We start from the raw sequence: 20,841 nt of genomic DNA, 5'->3' as shown, positions 1-20,841 counted from the left end.
GGCGGACTGCCGAAAATCCGGATTGGTCAGAGGGCCCGCCTGGGTCTAAGGGTGGAGTAGAGGAGACCAGGCCGGGGTGGTTCCTCCCCCACCCCCCAGCATGAGAGATACAATCGCCGGGCCAGTGAGCGAGAGGGGCGAGGGAGTCAGCAGTGAAGCAAATCTGGCACCCCAGGCAGGGCCTCCCACACCATCCTGCGAGGCCCCAAACTTGGAGTGAAGGGAGGCACCCAGGGAATGTCGTAGGGGGCCTCTAAAAGCCTACAAACCACCCCGGGGGCTGTGGACACAAGGGTAGCTCTGGGACTGATCCGGAGGAAAGGAAGACCCGGACTAACATCGGCACCCCCACCCCCCAAGGAGAGGCCTTGTAGCCTAGCAACAGGCAGTTGTACCCAGCACCGGCCAGGCACCAACGGTCAAAAGAGGGGCGAAGCCCTAGAGACCGCCCCCCCACCCCGGCACTAGGCAAGATTCAAAATAAGCAGGCCACTGTTGTGAGGCAACACTTGACGAGTCCGCAAACCACTGCCAGAGGCCCCAAAAGCCCCGAAAACTGAATTATGTGGAGCTGAGCACCAGCAGAGCAGGAATACAATATTGCCCCAGATCGAGAACTGACCGTAGGCATCGGTTGCGGTAGAGTCCCCTGTGGCACGAAGTGACACGTGAACGGCCACTCTAGGCAGAGATTTATCATGCCACCTTATCGATTCTACCTCCTAGGGGCACAGAAAGTTCCAACACAGGGACAAGAGGACCCCCTTGGGGTAACGGAGAATGCACACAGAGAACACAGTAAAGGACTTAGGAAGTCTACCTCCAGGACAACAGTACGCAGTTCAGACACCCGCAAATAATATTAGCATCGTAAGGGCCACGCCAGATGGCAAAGGATAAAGAGCCAAAACCCCAAAGGCAGGGAAAAATGGACAAGTTTGCTAAAGTTATGACCGCTCCTCCGACACTGGCAGGGGCTATGCAGATATACCGGACAATACTATACTGCTGCAAGGGATTCAATCTTCCAGTGAGGAGCTAGAGGGTAATATTGACGAAATCCGAATTGATGTCAATTTGTTGTGTCAAGACCTCCGAAATATTTCCGAAAAAGTCACACAGGTGGAGCAACGAATATCAGCGGTAGAAGAACACCTCTCACACTCTGTGAAAAGAGGTCACAGCCTAGAAAACTGCCATATAGGAGGTAGCGTGGATGGGTGACGACACGGAAAATCGCTCCCGCAGAAATAATCTGCGCTTCATTGGCTTCCCAGAAGCCATTGAAGGTTCGGACAAATGTGCCTTTTTGCATAAATGGCTTACTGAAGCCCCTAACCGGAGCATTGCCAAGGCCTTTGATCGCAATCTTCCTAAATTATCAAGATCGAGACCTCATACTCCGGGAAATAAGACAGATGGGGGGATTTGAATTGCAAACATCAAAATAATGGTATTTCTATTCCTATTCGAGGGAGATACAAAAACAACGCAAGACATTTGACTCGGTGAAAGAAAAGCATACGGAGCCTCCAGATACAATACATGTTATTTTTCCTGGCCAAACTAAAAGTAATATTCCAGGCCAAAACATTATTTTTTAAAACCCCAGAAGAGGCATGGCAATGGATAGAGGAATGCCCACATAAACGATCATCAGGAGACCGGGTGGCAAATTCCAAGGGGGGCCCCTCCACAGACAGTAGACTCAGATCACAAAGACTAAAACTGAAATACAGCACGAGTCGCGAAGGAGAATTCCCCAGGGCAAATCCATACCAGAAAAGAAAAACCATTGAAACAGTAATCCAGGCCTCAGATTCCGACGACACGCAAGGCAGAATAAAAGACACGTAAAACTGGCACAAGACGACAGCATACCCTGGAGCATAAAGAGAGAGAAATCTCATCAGACCCAGATAGTGACCACCCATTATTGTGAAATATCAACCTACTTGAGGAACCCAACCTGGGCGCAGTAGCACTCCAATGAACATCACAAATCCGAGAAGGTGGAAACGAAGAAGGATGAACTATACATAGGCCGATTGAGGGCCAAAAGGACAGTAAGCTGGCGGACAGCCCTCTCCCCCCTTGTGTGTGTGTTTTTCTCTTTCAGTTCACTCTTTCGTCAATCTCTTTTTCTTGCTGTTCCTTCTCTCACTACTTCTTCTCTTGTTTCTTCTTCTCCACACGGACGTTTCAGGTATAGACAAAGAGACCTGAAATAGACTTCAGAGCTGCCCCGCAGCTCAGCCAACAACTATTAGACAACCAGGGAAATAGGAGATTTGGAACGCATTTGGGGCTTAAGGGTGGGAGGGCGACAGACCTCTCCAATCCATCTATGGCACAGTTGGTCATGTTGACCCATAGGGGCAGTTGCGTGGGCAGTGGGGGCGAGAGTGGGGGGGGGTAGCAATGGCATGGAGTTGGGGCATTTGGAAGCAGATAGTTAAGTTAAAATTGAAATCAGGCAGCACCCCTAAAAACAGAGCAGCAGGAACGTAGGTGGTATGAGAAACATTCCAATAAACGCCGCTCGACACATCCAGAAGCGACCTGACAACACACCATAATGACACATACTCTGTCGTATCCTGGAACGTGAACAGGCTGGGAAATAAGAGGAAAAGGGGCCTAGTGGCAGCATATATAAAAAGATTGAAGCCAGAGGTAATATTCCTCCAAGAAACACACCTGAAGGGAACACAGAATGGATTCCTAGGTAGGGAGGCATATAAAATGCTAACACATGCAGGTTTCTCTACTGACGCAAGAGGGGTCACAATTCTTATTAGGATATCCCCACCATTTAGAGTAGAACGCACGTGGGTGGACCCCAATTGGATTTACATGGTGGTAAAAGAAATCTGGGATAGGAAAGACATTACGCTGATCAGTGTTTATGCTCCCCCACGATTACAGAAACAAACGTTAGAAAAGCTCACAGATATCCTCCTACAGGTGGGCTCAAATACTCACTTAATAGGGGGAGACTTTAATGATGTCATAGACCCCCAGATGGATTGCACCACGACAACCACAAGCAACATTAAAGGCAAGCAACTCAAACGGTTCACTGACACAGTAGCACTAACAGGTGTCTGGCAATGACAGCACCTGCATACTAAGGCATACTCATTTTACTCAGGAACGCATAGAGTCTTTCCCAGAATTTATTATATTGTTGCCCCGGCCAGGGAAGTAACAGAGATCCAGAAAGTAGAATATCTGTCAAGAGGCCTCTCTGACCACTCGCCTCTTTGACTTACAGTGGGCAAGAAAAAACATCCGGCCAAGAATGGCGGGAAACTTGATGCCTGGGAACTCAAAGTTTCTAAAGTTGCCCAAGAAATCAAAACGGTCACAGAAATATATTTTAAAGAAAATGTAGGGTCCATAGAGTCTGCCACGATACTCTGGGAGGCATAAAAAACAGTCCTAAGAGACAGAGACCAGAACATAATAGCGCATACAAAAAAATGAGAAAAAGTAGAGACAGCAGAAATGGAGTATAAACTCCTCCAAATTGAAAAACAAGCCCTAACCAGTAAAGACACTTCACTACTACGAAATATGCAAATCTTCATAGGGAGTACTTGGCCCTTGCCCTGAGTGACGCATAGGTGGCAATTCAAGCACGCACTGGCACCTATACGATGCTGGAAATAAGGCAGGCAGGCTGCTGGCATGGCTCAGCAGGAAGGAAATGGACGCAAGATGGGTGACTCAGATGGCCTCAGATGATGGTCAAATACATAATACGCCCACAGATAGGGCAACCACTTTTGCTGGATATTATGAGGTCCTCTACGCGGAACACCCCCTGGCAGAGACAATGCAAATAGAAAGATACCTCACTAAAATAGACATTCCCACATTAGACAAAGAAGAGGCCCAAACACTAGAAAATGAAATAACGCTTACTGAACTTAGCGAAGCCATTGGCTCTCTGAAAGCTCCAGGGCCCAATGGAATACCACCAGAACTATATAAGCAGAATGCAGACCTGTTAAGTCCCCATCTCCTCAATATGTTTCTAGAAACGTAAAAGGTGGGCATCCTTCCATGAGATCTCCGAACTGCCATGATAGCGGTAATACATAAAACGGGCAAGGCTCTGGAGAAGTGCAGCTCCTATTGACCCATATCGCTACTGAACACGGAAATACAAATTTTAGCCTTCATATTAACCCGTAGATTAACAGCTGTCATACCAACCTTATTCACCATGATCAATCCGGTTTTATGCCTAAGAGGTCAACTAGGTCGAACCTGCGTAGACTACATAACTGGCTAGAAGTTGCAAGCATCAGGTCTGATCCACATTTAATACTGTTGTTAGATGCTGAAAAAGTCTTCAACACAGTTCACTGGCCCTTCCTCATGTCAACCCTCGAGAAATTCGGATTCGGTCCCAAATTCTGGAACTGGATAGCTATTTTGTATGAACAACCAATGGCCTGTGTATGAGTGAATGGAGTTACCTCCAGACAGTTCACAATAGGACGTGGCACTAGGCAGGGGTCTCCTCTATTCCGACTGCTTTTCACCCTCGTATTAGAGCCTCTAGCATGCATAATCCGGGCACACCAGGGGATATCAGGCTTCCAAAGAGATGTGAGCGTGACTACAGACGAATGCATATCCCTATTCGCAGACGACATCTTTCTCTATATCACTGACCCCTGAGATACCCTCCCATGTATCTTTAAAACATTTGAACGATATGGGGAACACGCAGGATACACAATTAATTGGGAGAAGTCATGCCTATACCCAGCAACCCAGGGCTTTGAACCACATGAGGCCCTGGGGCGACTTAAAATTAAAAAGAAGGGATAAAATACCTAGGTATGTACGTCTAAGCAAACTCGAAAGCCTAAATCAGAATATATATCCAGCTATCACGGAATTTAACGCTGGCATAGATAGATGGAAATCACTGCCCCGACACTTCTTGTGAAACCGACACTATATAAAATGATAACATTACTAACATTTTTATATTTACTTCAGAATACATACTACCCCTTCCCAGAAGAGGTTTTCGTTAAGATGGATGAGGAGATATCGCTTCCGCATATTAAGGCATACTACTGGGCGGCCCACTTAATTGTCATCAACGACTGGGAACACATGCCGGGAGACCACCCCACATATGCATTAGAGCGTACACAATTTGAGTCACGTTCACACACCCATTACATTTACGGAGGAAAGGGAGTTAGGCAACTACTGGCAGATACAAAGGACGTGATAAATGCATGGAAGAGAGCAGAAAGGCAGATGAAGTGGAATGACCAAATCACATCACAAAAGAGACACCACACTGGGAGGGGGAGAGACTTCCAGAATTCGCAAAACTAAAGTGCTTCGGGAAGTGGAATCTGTTGGGCATCTCTAAAATCATAGACATATTAGATGTTAAAGAGCTTTCCATTTTTCCACATCTCCAAAGGGAATAGGAGCTGCACCTGAAACAACATTACAAATATATGCAGATGGCACACACTTGGAGAACACAAACAGTTGATATGGAGAATATGCCTGAATATGCCCCATTAGAAGGAAGACTTCTCATGGGAGAAATTAGCAAGAAAGCGGTGTCACTGACCTATAAAACCCTACTAAATAATAAGCCAGATAATCTTATAAAACTGAGGGCAAAGTGGGAACTAGAATTGGGAACCATGTAAGAGCTTGACTGGGAGGTAGTGTTGATGCACCCACGAGAGGTCACTATTAAATCCCTTCTCCGCCTTATCCAGTTTAAGGTACTACATAGGACCTATTATGACAGATCCCGTCTACACAAAATGGGAAGGGCTGACACTCCCGAAGGCCACAGATGCAATCATGAGGAAGGCACATACATACACACAATCTGGGAATCCTCAGTGATACAGGGGTACTGGGAAACCATAACGGTAGAGCTTGGGGAAATATTAGGCAAAAAGATACCCATGGACCCCAAATTTGTGCTACTGGGTATATCTACAGAAGTTGACCTCCCCAGAACAAAGTTAATACTGGCGAACTAAGGCCTAGTGGTTGCCAAACGAGATCAGGCACGCAACTGGGGGAAGGCAGCGTCGCCCATGTTACATGAGTGGAGAAGGGGAATGGACCTATATTAAGCCCGCAGATGCCCAAAGAAGTTTAAGAACATTTGGAACCCATGGATATGGTACTATGAACTTCAGGGGGAGGGAACACAGGAGGCCAATCAATCTGAACCGCAAGGTAGTGCAGAAGAGTAGCAGGGAGAGACAGAGTCAGTGGGAGAACGAAGCACACACATTGCTAGGATATTTGATGGTGTTATATGTGACTGAAATTCCTGTTGACTACGCTATGGTAATTTGTGATTTAATGCTTAATTGTATATTCTGTATCTGTATTAAAAATAGTAAAAATATTTTTTTTTTAAACAAAAAGACCTAGTGTCCTTCTGTGTTCTTCGCCTTTAGGGAGTAAAACCAGAGCAAGTTGGATCAATTGAGGGGACAGGATAGGTGGGTAACCATGGAGGGTAGAATCAAAGGTCGGGTAAGAGGGTGGGAGGAGAGAGCTGAGTGTCACATGAATGATGATGATCCAAAAGAGTCTTTTCTATACCCACAAGGCATATAAATTGTCTCAGGTCAGATCCCCTGTTTTTTTAGATGATATTCCATAACATCTGGCTAGGTGAATTTTGTGAGGTTGCTATTGCTCTGTTGGAGGGAAGCACTCTGTACTGAATTACGTTCTGCGGCTCGTTGTCATCCCCTGCACTCCTGATTAAGTACCTCTTGTTGCTGATGGTGATACTCAGTTTTTGCAGCAAAAGTATTTTCATTCCTGGGCACCGTGATGCAAAACCCTTCCACAGTTGTTCTACCTCTCTTCTCCTTCTATGACACAAATGTGTCTGGAAATAATTATAGTGGACAGCCATCAGGACTTCCTCTTTGAGGGCAATCTTAATAGTGAGGCATGTCCTTCCCTTTGTCAACACCATATTTTGGTGTCCTCGCCTCTTAACACTGCATGTACCCGTCATAGAACATTGATGGCTTTTCTCTCCTATTCTACAATCCTTAGGTTCTTGAATAAGTTTTCTATTGGCTCTAACCTCCTGTTGGTAGAACTCGGATGCACTGGAATCACCCTTACACCCTACTGTACCCTGGTCACAGCAGTATGATTTTATTTACCTCTTCTTGGCCAACTTGTGGCGAAATAATAACCATCATGGCCTTCTGTTCCAATGTAGTCACTGTGTCCTCCAATTTACACATTTAGGGACCTTTTCACGTGTGTAGATCTACTCGTATTAATTTATTCTCACTCCTAGGAGTAACTTTACTACTTTTCGCTATTCATCAGCTACATGTTTACAGACAGTTCTAGGTAATAGTTCATGTCTACACCCCTTCAGTTTAGTGGGTGAAGTCTGCATAAACATAATTTACAATTGTAAATTTACTATTAGTAAGTTTTCTATTGTATTTTACGTTCTGCGTACCTACAGGTGAGTTCCACAAATGGGTGGGGAATGTCTGCAAGTGAGAAGGGACCCTCTGCATGCTGGAGGGAGACCCTTGCATGTAGAGAACCCCTGAAATATATTGGGCATTAACAAAATTGAGACAAGGAGTAGATATGTATGTGATGAGTGAGACATAATGATGGTCTGTGCTATGTATGTTCCAAAACATATATTGTACTATGTGACAGACTTTACTTTAGTGTTGTAAAAGAAAAGTGTTTGAATGTTATTAACAGTGTAGTATCATTTTAATAACTTGAGTGCATCATGTTTGTTGATGACATGAAGCGAATTAAAGGTTTTGTCTCCGAATAGTATATATAGACAGTGTAGTAGTCCACCACTCATACATTCTTTTGTCAATCCTGGATGGGTATACCCTGACCTCAATTCTGTACGCTTGTCATCCAGGTATCTGTTATGCCTGTAGATCACTGGTACTGTCTATATGCAAGCCCGTTCATACAGTGCTGTTGTGCAATACACAATTGCACTACCTTTGTTAAGTTAGTGTGGTTGGACGCCTGTAGAGTGTGAGAAGATGGGGACGGAGAACATATCCAGAATCACCTATAACAAAGACATTTCATTTTTTAAATGTAGTACTAGGCTACATGTAATGCATCAAATATACTTATATGTAGGAGGAAACTAAGAAATGTATATGTATTGTGTCTGTGAGGATTAATGTGTATATTTGAGATGCCAACATCAAAGTGCACATGCAGTTCCAATGTCAGATGATTTTACTCATCAAGGAGCCACAAGCAACCAAACTTCTCTGCAACTAATCAACATGCAAGAGGTGCTTGGTGAAAGATGTAACTGTCATGTATACTTCCAGGAAAGGATTCATACACATCAGTGTGGCAAGGTGGCTGAAGTGCTGCATGGTGCAGTCTCTGACATTGACCAAACGGGGGAAGTGGGCAAAGGTATAAAATTCCCTTGCTACCCTTTTCCTTTCCTCTAGTGATTATGGCATGGCAATAAACTGGTGCAGTCCTCTGTTGATGCATCTGAATGCCTGATGCAAGCATCCAGACTGGCTTGCCTGTGAGATGTCAACATTGTTCAAGGTGGTGTTATGGAAATACCACTGGGCATGAAATGGAGTGCAACCAGGATTAAGAAATACAAAGTGAGAACCACAGAGTGGATAGAAGGTGACTCAAATTCCTGCTCCCAGTTTGCAACCATGTCAAGAATCACACTGAGGGAAAAGCAGTGTTGGGCAATGACTGCTTTCCTCGGCATGCCACAGATGTTGATCTTTTGCCTGTAAACCCTCTCTCTCATCCTCAAATAACTGTTCCTCAAAATGAGTAGCAGTGGCAAACACACCCCAAACATAGTGAAAGCAGAAAACATTTGTGGGTGTGTGAGTTCCTTTCTTATGTGGTCAGCCTACATGTGATTGGTTGGTGTTGTAATGTGTTTCGCCTGTAGATCGGTGGTGGAGTGAAGAGCCATCACTCTTTTTATTACCAGGTATGCTGCAGGTGTTTTAAGCCTTGATTAAACATGATTACAATAAATATAAAATTATAAACCTAGTTAAAAGAAAACAAAATTACAAAATAATAATTGTCCCTGTAATTTCAAATGTTTGCCATGGTTTTCTATGGGAATGAGCTAGAGTACAATTACTACTGTTTTGGGAAATTTTTGGTTGCAGTAGTATTAGAAGTTAGGTATGTGAATATGTATGGGATTACTCATGTGGGTGGGTGTTTTTCCCCTGTAACCACCTCTGTACCCTACCCTAACCCCCTCCTTATTCCTTACTCTTTCCTACACTCCACTCATTTAGGAATATGTATTCCAGCCACTTTCCGGCTCCTCTCATATTTACTACTAAAACATATGCTTATGTGTGCGGAGATCTCTGTACATGTGGTGGAGACCTCCACACTGTAAAGATAGGTGTGATGAAAGTGGAGACCTCTGCACATATGTTTGTGAATAGAATTGTTTTGTATGTGATTTGTGTCTACTGATTAAGAAGGTGATTAGTTAAAGGGATATGGCGCTCTAAAGAATTCCACAGGTTGATTCACCCTACTCCCTGACATGTGACCCAATACAATCACCAACATAGTATACTTTTATCCTCCAACACACACTAACATCAAATGCAAAATATTCATTTATATTTGTTTGAGATTTTCATAGGTTTCTTTTTTATTCTTTCAATCTTTTGTTCAGTTTCTTAGCCACAAAAGCCCAGTTCTTTGGTCCTTAGCCACCAAGCCAACACATGTTTCTTCACATAAGGGGAATAAACTGCGACTTCCTCAGGGTTTGTTTGTTTGTCAAAAAAGTTCCTTAAAGCAGGTTGTAATTCAGTCCCAGTATGTACATAAAGGTTCTATGGTTATTTTCCCTGTTTTCCAGTTACAAGTGTAGTTCTGATTGTAATATATAAACGTCCACCGGATAATGGTACGAGAAACAAAACTCACTTTGCAAGCCCTTACACAAGTATGCCATTTGCTTTCTTACGCCGGTCTCACTTTGCATGCAGAAAAGTGTGACTTTTCACAAAAAGAAACTCAAATTATTTGGGCATCATTTCTCTGAAAAGGGGATGGCACCAGATCCGGCCAAAGTACAAGCCTTGTCCACTACTCCACCACAGGATATGGCCATGCTGTGATCATTCCTTGGCATGGCCAGTACATTTGTGATTTTGTCAGTGCCCCTTTGACAGACTTGACAAAAAGAACGCTGTGTTCCTATGGTCACCAGAATACGATCGAAGCTTTAAAAAAATCAAGAAATGGCCTATTTTGATCCAAAACCTCATATTGAGATTATAGAAGAAGCCAGCCCAGTGGGGTTGGGTGTGATCCTTGCCCAGCCCAGTGGACACACCAACGTGCAAAGCACATTGTGGCTTATGCGAGCAGGAGTCTGTTGCAGACCGACCAGGCTTATTCCCAACCTGAGAAACAAAATCTTGCTGTAGTGTGGGCTTGTGAACACTTCCATGTGTTTCTGTTTGGAAAGCACTTGACGTTGCTCATCATTTCTGGGATTCCAAAAGCTAAGATGCCCCCTCATATGGAGAGGTGGCACTTGCGGTTGCAAGTGTATGATTACACTATTGTGCATAGGCAAGGGAAAGATCAAAATCCCACAGACTACTTTTCACGAGTGCCAGGGAAGTGTCACAGTATGTCTAAAGTGGCTGAGGCCTATGTTAACTTCATAGTCAAGTCAAGCATACCTGCAGCTCTTTTGGTGGAACAAATTCTTGCTGCTACAAATACAGATCGAGATCTGCTTGTTCTGAAAGACAATATTGCTCAGAAATCCTGGAAGAAACACACTCGATCTCTTACGGATGACTTTCTATATCAAAAATTATAAAATGTGATGAAGGAACTCAAGAAGGCATTTTATTTAGAGGTTCTAAAATTGTCATTGCAGAGAGAACATGACAACGAGTCATTGAAGTAGCCTACGAGGGTCATTGGGGCATTGTTGCGACCAATAGAGAGCTCTTCGAGAATGAGTGTGGTTTCCTGGCCTTGATGAAAGAGTTGAAAGAGAATTAAAGGCCTGAGATTTGTGCAAGTGCTTGTCTCCCAAAACAACGCAGCACCCATTGGTTATGTCTGACCTCCTGAAGCAGGTGTGGGAGAGGATTGAAGTTGATTTCTCTGGACCCCTTAACAATAGACATCATCTCATGGTAGTTCTTGATGAGTACTCACAATTTCCCCTTGTGGAAGACCTATCGTCAACCACACATGACAAAGTAATTGGGACATTAAATTACATTTTTGCAACATGGGGTGTCCCCTTCATTCTTAAGCCTGACAATGGCTCACTGTTCAACAGCCAAGAGTTTAAAGATATTCTCACTAACATGATTGTTAAACTTCAGAAAAGAACCCTTCTCTGGGCACAGGCCAATGGTGTTGTCAAATGCTTCATGGGCACCCTAAAGAGAGTAGTTCAGTGTGATGAGTTAGAAGGAAGTGATCTCAAATCAGCTCTATGTTCAGCCATCGTGCTTACAGATCAACTTCCCATTCTACTACAGGTAAAAGCCCTGCTACCTTGATGTTTGAGGGAGTCAAGGGAACCAAACTGTCGCAATGGACCACTCTTAGGTTGACAGATGCAGACGAGATACGTACGACGAATTCCTTGCACAACTCCAGAATGAAGACCTATGCTGATAAACTCTGATGTATCCGGGACACAGTTTTCAAGGAAAGAGACTCGGTCCTGGTCAAGGAAAACAGAAACGCAAGTCTGATGCTCCATTTGATCCTGAACCCCTGAGGGTAGTGACGAGCAAAGAACATATGTTGACCGTTCAACGTCCCAGATAGTCCATCACGAGAGAACTCGTCACACTTCAAGCACCTGCCTCGATATTCGTCGGCTACAGATGTCCAAAGTGTGATCTGTCCACCTGAGAGTCCGGAGAGCCCAACTCCTACTCTTACCTCTGCATCCCCAGTACCCGAGGTGAACCATGCTCCACCACCTCATCAACCTCACACGACTAGGTCTGGAAGTCTAGTTCAAGTACAGTGATGACTCCTTGAGAAACTGTGATGTATATATCTCATATTTGTTCTTTTTATTTAACAAAGGGGGAGATGTAGTGTCTTGTAAATATGAATATTGGGACCCTTCTGGTCCATGAAGGACTCAGTTGGAGAATGACAATCATTTGGGTGTGTCTGGGTGTCGTTAATAAAGTTCATGACGCAGAGTGTACAGATCATAGTTACACTCTGAAGAATAATGATGTGCTCTTCTGAGCTCAGTGTGTGACGTAGTCATGTGCATGCTACAGGGCTGGGGCAGGCACTACAAGTTGTACTACTGTAGTAAAAATAAATGTACTACAAAGAGCAATTTGTGAATAGGTCCCTTAGTGTTTAGCACTTAGATATTTTTGGCAATTTTCGGCAGAATTTCAATTGCCCCTAACTTACAGGGTGAATAGTTCAGTGGAGCAAAAGTTCCCTAAAGTCATTCTCCTCACATCTGCCTTTGAGCCTCGGGCAGCAACAAAATATGTTTCTTCCTTTTTATTCTAGAGAGATTTATTGGGGATGGACATTTTTCGTGTGGCAAAAAATGCAGATTTCTGGTGAGCAGAGCCTGTATTTCCGCTGATTTCTCTTTGAGATGGCCACTTCCTTCACTATTGTTAGTCCTTTCCACTATATATTGTTATCCAGCTGGTTTGAGATATTTGTGCTGTGCTATCTCCTCAGCCCACCCAGGTTGCTGTGGGCAACGAGTGGATCATAAAGTCCAGCTCACGCCTCCATCCATTCCGAGGCCCTAGGTCCCTCCTCATCACTCAACTCTGGACTTCTTCGTACACCTCAACAGCCCATGAATTTGTGGCCCTCCCACAAGGTGAGTTCTCAACTCCTCTACATCTCCACGGACCCTGTGCTGGATGCAAGGATGATTTATAACTCGGTTTAGATTTTTGGATGAAACTAACCCCAGCCTGAGCGCCACGTACCTAGGTGATGCTTAGATACCACCTTGACCAAACCTCACAACGTTCATTCCTAAAATTGCTTATACGGTCTTTCATGTGTTTTTAGTTCTCACCTCCACTGCAACACTGTTCTCCTGTGAGTTTTCAGTACTGTGGGGACGTTGTATGGCTTCTCTGTGACAGTTCTACTTTGGGTGTTTTGTTGTGATTCATACAAAAGTCACTTGCTTTCCTGTGCCTGCTATGGTACCAGTCTTCCATAGTGGGTCATGGTTGACACATGACTTTTCAGCGTCTCCTGGACATACGAGTCAAAGACGTAACACTGTTTGGTTTATCCTTTACTATGATGCCTTATACAAGAAAGAGGGACGAAGTGCTAAGGGTCTAGTAATTTACTATTAATCTTCATTACAATGAGACCAGAGCTTTCACGTCACAACCCTTATTCTCATTGATTTTTTCGACATCACAACATTTTTTGCTAATCAGAAATAGTAAACATAGGAATTTTATTGACAATATACTGTGAGGTGGCTCAAAATATGCTCTGCTTGGACAGATAAGAGACCCTACACAAATTAATATCAAAATTTGTGATCATTTCACCCACTCTACAGGCACAGGAACAAATTTCACAAAAGTCTGCGCTAAGAGATGAGAACACCATTTTGGAACTGGCACCCTTGCTAGTAAAATGCTCTAGTCACCACTATACTAATGAACCAGCCCATCCTCTCAGTGCATGGAAAAGCAAGATGAAGTAAGACCACTGTGTACCTTTGTTCCATTCTGGATGACAGCCTTAGGCAAATTATCGTGATGAAAATGCGTTGCATAAACTCTTGGAGAAGGAAGTGTTTCCATTTTCTAAAAGGAAAGAAACAGTCCACATTTTAACATTTTAAAGACACTTTTAAAGTCACTGGCAACTTTCAAATCAAGCATGCTTTTAGGGAAAAGTACATCAGTGCACTACAACAATTCCCGTTTTGTGACTTTGCATGGCTTCTATACACCCAAAGGCCTTCTGTTGGACCCTACAATACTCATTTATAATGGGATTGTGTAGTGTCTGGTCCTCTATCCATTACAGAAAGAATAGCCAGCACAGCCTTACAAGAAAGTAACCCTATTCAGAAAAGTAAATGAGTTAATTTATAGGCGAAGGGAAGCATACTCATATTTGCAAGAAGAGATGGAGATGCAGAGAATAATCAAGTACTTGAGCATTGCTTATGAACACAATAAAACACATCCGGTTTCATAAAGACCATGAGGTCAGGTGGCCTTAATCCTCCTCCAAGGCAAAGGGAGCCCATCTCAACAAAAAACCAAGCATGGACTCAGGGAGGAATGGTTGAAAAAACATTTGCTCCCTGTCACGACAATGCCTTCAGCTTCATGTGCCTAACAAGAACGCATTCCACTTCAAATTGCCGCTAAAATACATTTTAGAGAAATTTAAAACCTTTGATGATGTAGTGTTCTTGCTTACTCCCAGTTTTTGGATTCCTGTACTTCTGGATTAGGTCAACCGACTGGCTGTATAGATTTTGAGAAAGATATCCATACTCTTTGAAGATCGAGAGAATGGCTGCCAAGCGGATGTTAGATCTGCACAGGTACTGAAGGTTCCGGGTATGGTGTTATAAAAGAATGTCTCAATATAGCATTACATCCTCCTGCCGAGGACTCTACGGGCCTTATTCACAAAGAGAAGCTTACACTTTTTATGTAAGTTTACTATTTTTTCGCTATTCACAAACTACGAGTGTAGTTTTACAAGTAGTATCTTTTTGACTGCAGAGAACTCCACATACAAAAAGACATGACAGTCTCTGCAGGGGTTCAGGTTTGTGGGAAGTCAGTAGGATGACATGCTATTGTGTGAATGGGTTACGAAGAGTATGAGGTTAAGGAGTACACCTAAAGTGAAATATGATGTCTTGTGGGATAGGATTCTGGTGTTGAGTTTGTTTCAGTTTTGGCCGGTTAACAAGTGTTTGTATTTAAAAAGGCTTTCATTCAGGTTAGCTGCATTACTATGTTTGATTTCTTGTCAAAGGGTTTGGGATGCATAGGCTTTGGAGGTAAGTAATAGGATTTATGGACCAGATGGAGTATTGTTTAAGATTTGGAAAATAACCAAAACGATGTCTGATTCGGTATTTTACTCTAGGTTTCATGAGTGTAAGAAATTATGTGTGGATGAATGTTTGATGGAGTATGAGAGCAGGGTTCTGGAGTTAAGGAAAGATGGTGAAAATCATTTGTTGTTATCATATGTTAAACCTTATGGCGCAGTGAGTACTGCTACAATTTCTAGATGGGTTAAACCTGTAATGGAACAAGCAAGCATAAGGGTGGACAGATTTAAAGCACATTCAATAAGAGGTGGTAGCGCAAGTGAAGCTTTCTGGTCTGGTGGGAAATTGGAAGAGATCCTGAAAGCAGCTGATTGGTCTAATGCAAGTACGTTTGCAAAGCACTTCTTTAGTCCGATCAAGCATGTAGCAAGCGTGGTGTTTGTTGAAGGGCTTTCAATGTGCATAATGGTAGCCTCAAGTCTTGTAATGAAATGGCGATTCTCTGAATATTATGAGAAGAGAGTCTAGATTTCATTACAGACACAGAGGCTAACACAACTCTCGCCTCTCCCCATTTTAAGGTTGAGCTTTCAAGACCTCTTGTATACACTTTAGCATATACTTCATATACAGTAGTATATATTTCTTTGTGGGCTTACTGCTTTTCATCGGTTACTGTCCTTTAAAAATCCTTGCTTGCTAGTGGTCAATCTTTCATATTTGTCCCTCCTTTTCAATCCACTGAGCAATGCCCCAGTACTTGTACCCTTCCACTTGTCTCATTGTAACATCGGTTTAGGGACTACTTTTCCCTTTTTCTAAGAACATTGGACCAGATCGATGTTTCCCTGCTCGTGTTACTGTTTGCCTGTGCTCCTTTTGTTTAAGTAAACAAGGCTGTAATTCTTATCTCCTTATATTTGCTGTGCATTCAAAGATGGCGATCAAAAGCCAGATACAAGGTAATTTTTTTTTTCTCTGAATTTAAAGTGAGAGGATTTCCCCGTTCCCCAAGCCCCTCCCACTTTGCTTGCCTTTTGTGTCCTGCTAGTGCTTGTCTGACTCCTCCGAATCACCGCTGCACCTTTAACTCTGCTCCTTTTCATTTCCGCGTTGCCCGTAACCAGAAAAGATGAGCTGTGGCGCTCCTCTGATCTGAGCTGGCGCGACGGGGGTGCTCTGCTGCTCAGTGAGCACTTTACTTGACCAGTAGCTACATTACACATGTTCATATTGATTTTTTTCTGCTTTGGATATTAAAGAAACTTGCACAGAATCGCCCACTGTTAAGCCACACCCACAGTCATTCTACTAGAGTGATTTCATATCTGTCTCACGTGGACTCTCACTCTGACCGTAGATTTTGACTTCGTTTTTTCACACTGGCATTTAATTATGGTACTTTGTTTAGCCTGTGGCCACAGTATGCAAAATGTTACACAATGGGGACATCTTGTGGTGAAAGGAAGAAAGCACACAATGTTGTTACATTGCATGCAGTTGAAGAGTCTGACAAAACAAACTCTTGGCATACACCGAACAGGGGCTTTAAAGTTACAACACAATTACAACGAGGGCAGTATGTAGCTTCGAGCACACTTCACTAGTGAGAAAGATTCATAGAAAAGAGGCTGCGCCTGAGAAATAAGAAACCAACCCTAAAGCAGAAATTATCCTACACACCCTTCTCTCGTAGCTGTTATTGTTGTGTGACATTTTTGCTCAGACCATCTCTCCTGAGAGACCATGCATGCAGTCGACATAACCGTGATAAAAGCAAGCAACTGCACAATAAATACATTGGTAGCTCAAAAATTGGGATCTATGCGGAAATATGGGTGCTTAATAAAAATTATAAAAATTATGCACGGGGCTGCTATAGTTGCCAGAGAATATGCTGAATTGATCATTAATGGCATCTTCTGTGACATAATTACCTTTTCCTTGATGCATAATCAAAGCTCTGTCAGCCTCACAAGGGGCAGGAGAGAGGATATATAAAGAAAATCCTGAAACATAATTTAGTCCTCCCTTACTCCATTGACCTGGATTATTTATACTACGCTGATTGCATGTTTTATTTTAGCAAACAACGGCCAGGATAATGTGGAAAACTTCATAGATTTCTGCAGCGCGTGCAGGACCCACTGAGCCACATTCATGTTAGTGAGCCCAAACTCACTTTGTGGACTTCCCCCTGTACTATGCATTATGACTCCATCTCCCATCGTCAATTGCATGGTGTAAATGCTTTACTGGAATTATTAACAACAATGCAATTGATGCTGATGATAAGAATAGTTGTTATTATTCCTATTAGTGTTTTTATTATTATTAATGTAATTAGGTTCAGCATAAGACATTGCAAAACAGTGAGCATGTCTGTGGCCATAAGGAGGTCTCTTTTAAGTCTGTGTAACTGTGGCGTAACTGATAGTATCATCAACCACCTGAATTATGTGATTTTGTGGCTTTAGTGTTTTCCGCATAGATATGGATTTGCCACATAATCCATTATCAGCTTCCTAATTTGCCAATTTAAACAAAATAAAATGCTTGCTTCTAGCTCCAGCTAGGATCAAACTCTACTAAAACATGATGTTGTGTTGTCATGCAGTGGAAGGCCCTTGGCAAAGACGGACTGTTCACCTTTTAGTTGCTTTTTGCTGTATTTGGGTGCTAAACTGATATTAATGGGGGTACAAACATTTTCCCAGTGAGTTTGTAACATTTAAAAATGTGCATTATCCCATATAATTTGCCTTTTTTTCTGCCACATAATTTGACCCTTCCCTTGTCACATAACTCCAATGGCCCTGTGCATTATGAAAGGCAGAAAATATTTTTCTGTACAATCTGTGTGATGCCATGGTATGCCTGTCAAATCTCTAACCTCTGATATCATATTGTAAGCCGAGTCCAATGCTAATGTTTCTCAAATGTTCATTCAAATGTTTTGGGTAATGTGTGTGGTTTCAGTGTCACTCCAGAGTGAATAGATGGATAGATGTTTTCGACACAAAACTCAACCTGTCAAAGTAGTAATAAGTGTGTTGGGACATGAGAATGCTGATCACATTTTTTATTCTACTGAAATGTATTGAACTGATCATTTAGGGTGGTCACATCAGGAAAATAGCTGTTTTGGATCAAAATAAATGTAAAATCAGTGCCCTTCAGCGGAGGTCTCTATAAAGTTACAGGTGTGTACATATTTTTCATTGGAAATAAATTATATTGATCTGTGCTTGTTTAGGAGAGTAGGATCTGCACTTATGTTGCCCCCACTTTTTTCTGATGTATACACTGGTTTCTGGCTATAGTCTGACTGGGTCCCTGCTAATCAGGGCCCCAGTCTCTCTCTAAACAACTTGTTGTGCATATTAGATGCACTAGTGATTGGATACTGTGGTACCTTATGAGCCCCTAGAATATGGTACCTTAGGTACCTAGGGCATTGGTACTCCACAGGCCTACCAGGGGCTGCAGCATGTATTATGCCACCCCTGGGAAGCATTCTCAATCTGACACCACAGGCCTGCTACTGCAGCCTGTGTGAGGTAGTGTTAGCACTCCTCACTGAGGTATAGGTTCCTATATCTCACCATCTCACACATATAAACCTATCAGCCACCCTATAGCAGGCCCTATCAATCCTGAGGGCAGGGTGCTTGGTTTACTATGTGAGGGGGTGCTTCTGCATGAGCAAGACCCCTCTGCAGCTGGCAGAGTCTATTCTCTGTGGCTGTTTGTGGATGTGGTTAAACCATATACTCTTAAGTGCATTAAAACCTTGCGGTAAATGCTAACTTTGGAATGACTGCATCAAAACATGTCGTGTTTGGTGTCAAACAACTTGGAATCATACCCCCACACCAGTAACTGGTGTGGGAGTATTATCCCACCCTTCTAGAGGGGATGACATGTACCCACTGTACTTAAACAACAGAAATCTGAAAGAGCCCTGGCATCACAAAATGGATGCCACCTCACAGACACTGGGCTGCCCTCCTGCTGCTGACTGAAACTCGCAGTGGAGGAGGCCCAACAAAAGGCATCCTGTCACAGGGAGGTGTCACCACCTCCCAGACAGGATTTAGTGTATTGGAGCTGGGTGGGTGCACTCTTAGAGTGCTTTGAAGACCTGCACTGGGGGAGCAGTAGGCTCCTCTGTGCATATGCCAGCTCAAACCGGTTCAGGGGCTACCTGCCCCTGCTCTGGCGCGAAACTGGACAAAGGGAAGTGGGTGTAACCACCCACTACCCTGACCCTCCTAGGGGAGTGGTCATAGAGCTAGTGCCTCCCCTATCTTCACTATAAGATAGCAAGCATTGCCATTGCAAAGCAGATAACCCTGGACGACGCTCTACAAAGAAGAATCCTGGCCCTTCGACGTTCCACTACCTTTGGAAGACAGAAGAATCTCCCTTGGAGTCAAGGAGTGACTCCCCTGCTTGGCAGGCACCAAAAACCTTAATCAACGGTTGCAAACCTTCCCGCTCCCACCGGAGTTCGAAGTCCCTGCTGCCCCGGAAGTGGATTTCCTGACTTCTCGACGGCCATTGTGAGTCCCCAGCAAAGCTGTGGCGAGTGGACCCCACGAGTGACGAGGAACAGCAATACCCAACGACCGTGCACTATTGTCAAGTGCAAACCCTAAACAACGTTCTACGAACTTGTGCATTGGACCATCTGTGGCCCAAGCCTCCAGCAGGTCTTGCACCAAAAATCAGCAGCCTACCCCGTCCCGAGTGACCGTGAGCTTCTGTGAAGCATTTCCTGAGGAGGCGTCTTCCCAATCACTTGCCCGTTGGCTAGTGGGTCTCCCGAAGACTTTCTCATCGACTAAAAGGGCTGCCCTGGTTGCTCCAGGCCTGCCCTCACTCACCCTCGCTGGGTGAATCCATTAGACCTTGCTGGTCTGCACCATCGACTTTCTTCAGTCTACACAAGACTTGCAGTTGCCACGGCTTGTTGGCTCTAATCCGGTTGCCGACACCGTCATCAGCTGCAGACGTTGTGGGACACTCCGAATCCAGCTGCTGGTCATCGTCGATCCTTCCTGAACCTCGTGAGCAAAGAGTCAAAACACCATCGACGACCTGAATCGACGCGACATCTGTGGTCATCCATCTTACTGGCCACCGGTCACTGGCAAGTGACTTTGAACACTGTCCCTTCAATTTTCAGGTCTTCTGCATCTTGAATCCATCTTCGGATTCCACCGGACACTTCTTCAGTCGACGCAAGCAGCAAGTCTTCTTTGGTTTCCATAGAAAACAGCGACCCGACCCGACACCAAAAGATACCTATGCACCCGGCTTCCCTGGGTGAGGTAACTCGTGCACTCCGGTGCCCTAGTGGGTGTTGGCCCTCGAAATACTTACCTTGTAAGTGGCTTGCTTGTTGACTTCCTCGAAGTACCCTAAAATTTTAAAAATCAAACCGCGACTTGCTCCATTGTAATCAATAGGGAACCCGCGGCTGTGTTCACACACTGCACGCATCTCCCGTGGGCTTGTTACTTACCTGCTAACACTGCAGTAGTGAAGCCCCAGCGATTCCCCAGGCCCTAGGCCTTGTCATTTTGCAAGTCGACATTGTTATACCATTTTTTTAGTATATGGTCTGGTACGCCCCTAGGGTTCCAGCCATATTTGTGCCTAATTTATTGTGAAACGTTGACATTTGAATGTGTACCTGGCTTCTAATCTCATAAAGA

At 43.9% G+C, this 20,841-nt stretch overlaps 1 protein-coding gene across 1 annotated transcript in view; it reads right to left on the bottom strand.

The window, feature by feature from the left end:
• Nucleotides 1-20,841, bottom strand: part of SULT6B1 (sulfotransferase family 6B member 1) — a 126,977-nt gene that overhangs the window by 45,225 nt on the left and 60,911 nt on the right. The window contains exon 3 of the mRNA XM_085640805.1: nucleotides 13,809-13,898. Within this exon, the coding sequence (XP_085496931.1) occupies nucleotides 13,809-13,898 (90 nt within the window). The remainder of the gene's footprint in view (nucleotides 1-13,808; nucleotides 13,899-20,841) is intronic.

This window comes from Triturus cristatus, chromosome 2_1, assembly GCF_964204655.1.
Source record: "Triturus cristatus chromosome 2_1, aTriCri1.1, whole genome shotgun sequence".
Classification (NCBI taxonomy): Eukaryota; Metazoa; Chordata; class Amphibia; order Caudata; family Salamandridae; genus Triturus; species Triturus cristatus.
Note: the sequence above shows the minus strand (reverse complement) of the source record. Positions and strands in the feature narration are given on the sequence as shown.